Genomic DNA, 1,723 nt, shown 5'->3' on the forward strand with positions numbered 1-1,723 from the left:
ATCTCGCCCACAACATTATCGTCGTATATAACGAAAGTTCGTCCTTCATTCGTGTTCAGCACGGCGTTGACCTTCCTGGTGGTATCGGGAATTCCGAGATCTGTGTAAGATCTCGGCCAAGTTGAAACTAGCGTTAGACGCGGATAAGTGATCATGTAGCTCATATTGCCCGCGAACAGCATGATATTGCCCGAGAACGTCTGATACGCGGCCGTCAGACGCGTGAAATTCTTAGGAAGAAATTTCATGTAGTCCGTCAATTGCAAGGGTTTCTTGTACGTTTTCCCGTCTATATCGATTGACCACACGTATCGTTCGTGCGAGATGTACAATCGACCGTTCGTTATCAATACGGTATCCACGTTTCGCAAAATGCACAGATCCATCTCGACGTCTTTCGTAGTCGTCGTTGCTATCATTGTCGTCGTTGTGGTAGTCGTCGGTGTCGTCGTCGTTATTACTTTTGGAACTTTAGCGTTTTCTTTAGCGCCGTACAGGTGTTAAATGGAAAGAACGTCCTCTAGAGTAAGTTGAACGGGGAATGTCTTCTCAGGCACGAACGCGAACATCACCGAATCTTCGCGGAAGGTGTGCGGCAAGCCTAAAGCGTGACCGATCTCGTGCGTCAACGTCTGAAGTAAATTGTACGTCCCTCGGGGATTTTTAGTCAGCTGTATGTGCCACGTCTCCGCTTTGTCTACGTGCACCTCCGAGACGAAATTGGGGTCTCCGGTGGGAAAGAACGCGTAAGCGACATCTCCGTTAGGACCTCTGAACGCAGACAAACACGGTTCGTTTCGTCGGGAGTATAGCATCGCGTGACGCCCCTCACGAAACGATATCAAAATATCGGGATTCAGCGAATCGCGCTCGAACGTCAATGACGAATTCGCTGCCCACAGATCGAACGCGGCTCGGGTCGTTTTCAAGATTATATCGTTGGCCAGATGAAAGTTCCATTTGAGATGTTTCCTCGGCCATTTGTCTGAAAGCGGAGCGAACGTGCGCTCCAAAATGTCCTCGACGCCGCATCGCGGTTTACCCATTCGATTCAGCGTCTCTTCGTTTAATTCGCCGTCGCCTGGTAGTCGATAGAATTCTTGAAACAGTGAGACGGCTCGATGTAACTCCTGCGTGGTGTTGTAGGACGATGAAAATCGCTGTGCACCGCTGTTATCCAGATACCCATATTTTTGCAGATAACTGATCGCAATCTTATTTTCACTCGATTTACAATTTACCGCGATGACGATAATAATCGCGCACGTAATTACGCGCGCGAGCGACATCGTCGAGAGATAACGATACGTTTCCCACCTCGACCCCTTGACCCTCGAGAAGCGATAAGCGTCACCGCCCGATCGAAGCGCGAGTGACCGACGTAACGAGCGATGCGTTCCTTTTTTTTTCAGCGATCGCGACGCGGGTGGAAGGTCTCGGTAAAGGTGTTAATTCGTAAAAGGCTGAAAATGAGCGTCGACAAGGCGAACGTGACGATTTCGCTTTGACGTTAGCGCCAATGATGAAGTTGCATTTGTATAATATCCACCATCGTCCCGGTACAATGAAACATAGACTTTAAACAAAAACATTATTAAGAAGTACATATTCGCAATATTATATATATATATATATATATATATATATATATATATATATATATATATATATTTATTTAAACGCAGCGTAATATCTTCAAGTAATAATATTTCATGATACATAT

The 1,723-nt window shown here is 46.2% G+C and overlaps 2 protein-coding genes across 2 annotated transcripts; both read right to left on the reverse strand.

Moving 5' to 3' along the window:
* Positions 1 to 11: 11 nt before the first annotated feature.
* Positions 12 to 419, reverse strand: LOC112456733 (matrix metalloproteinase-2-like; the record flags this gene model as incomplete). The annotated part of the gene is made up of 1 exon (XM_025019462.1): positions 12 to 419. A coding segment is annotated over exon 1 (408 nt), but the record flags the coding sequence as incomplete, so codon positions are not given.
* An 81-nt stretch (positions 420 to 500) lies between these two features.
* Positions 501 to 1,289, reverse strand: LOC112456732 (interstitial collagenase-like). Its single transcript, XM_025019461.1, has one exon. The coding sequence runs from the start codon at positions 1,287 to 1,289 to the stop codon at positions 501 to 503; it is 789 nt and encodes a 262-aa protein (XP_024875229.1).
* Between the last annotated feature and the right edge of the window lie 434 nt (positions 1,290 to 1,723).

The sequence above is a fragment of the Temnothorax curvispinosus genome, unplaced genomic scaffold (genome assembly GCF_003070985.1).
Source record: "Temnothorax curvispinosus isolate PA1 unplaced genomic scaffold, ASM307098v1 QBEX01007107.1, whole genome shotgun sequence".
NCBI lineage: Eukaryota > Metazoa > Arthropoda > Insecta > Hymenoptera > Formicidae > Temnothorax > Temnothorax curvispinosus.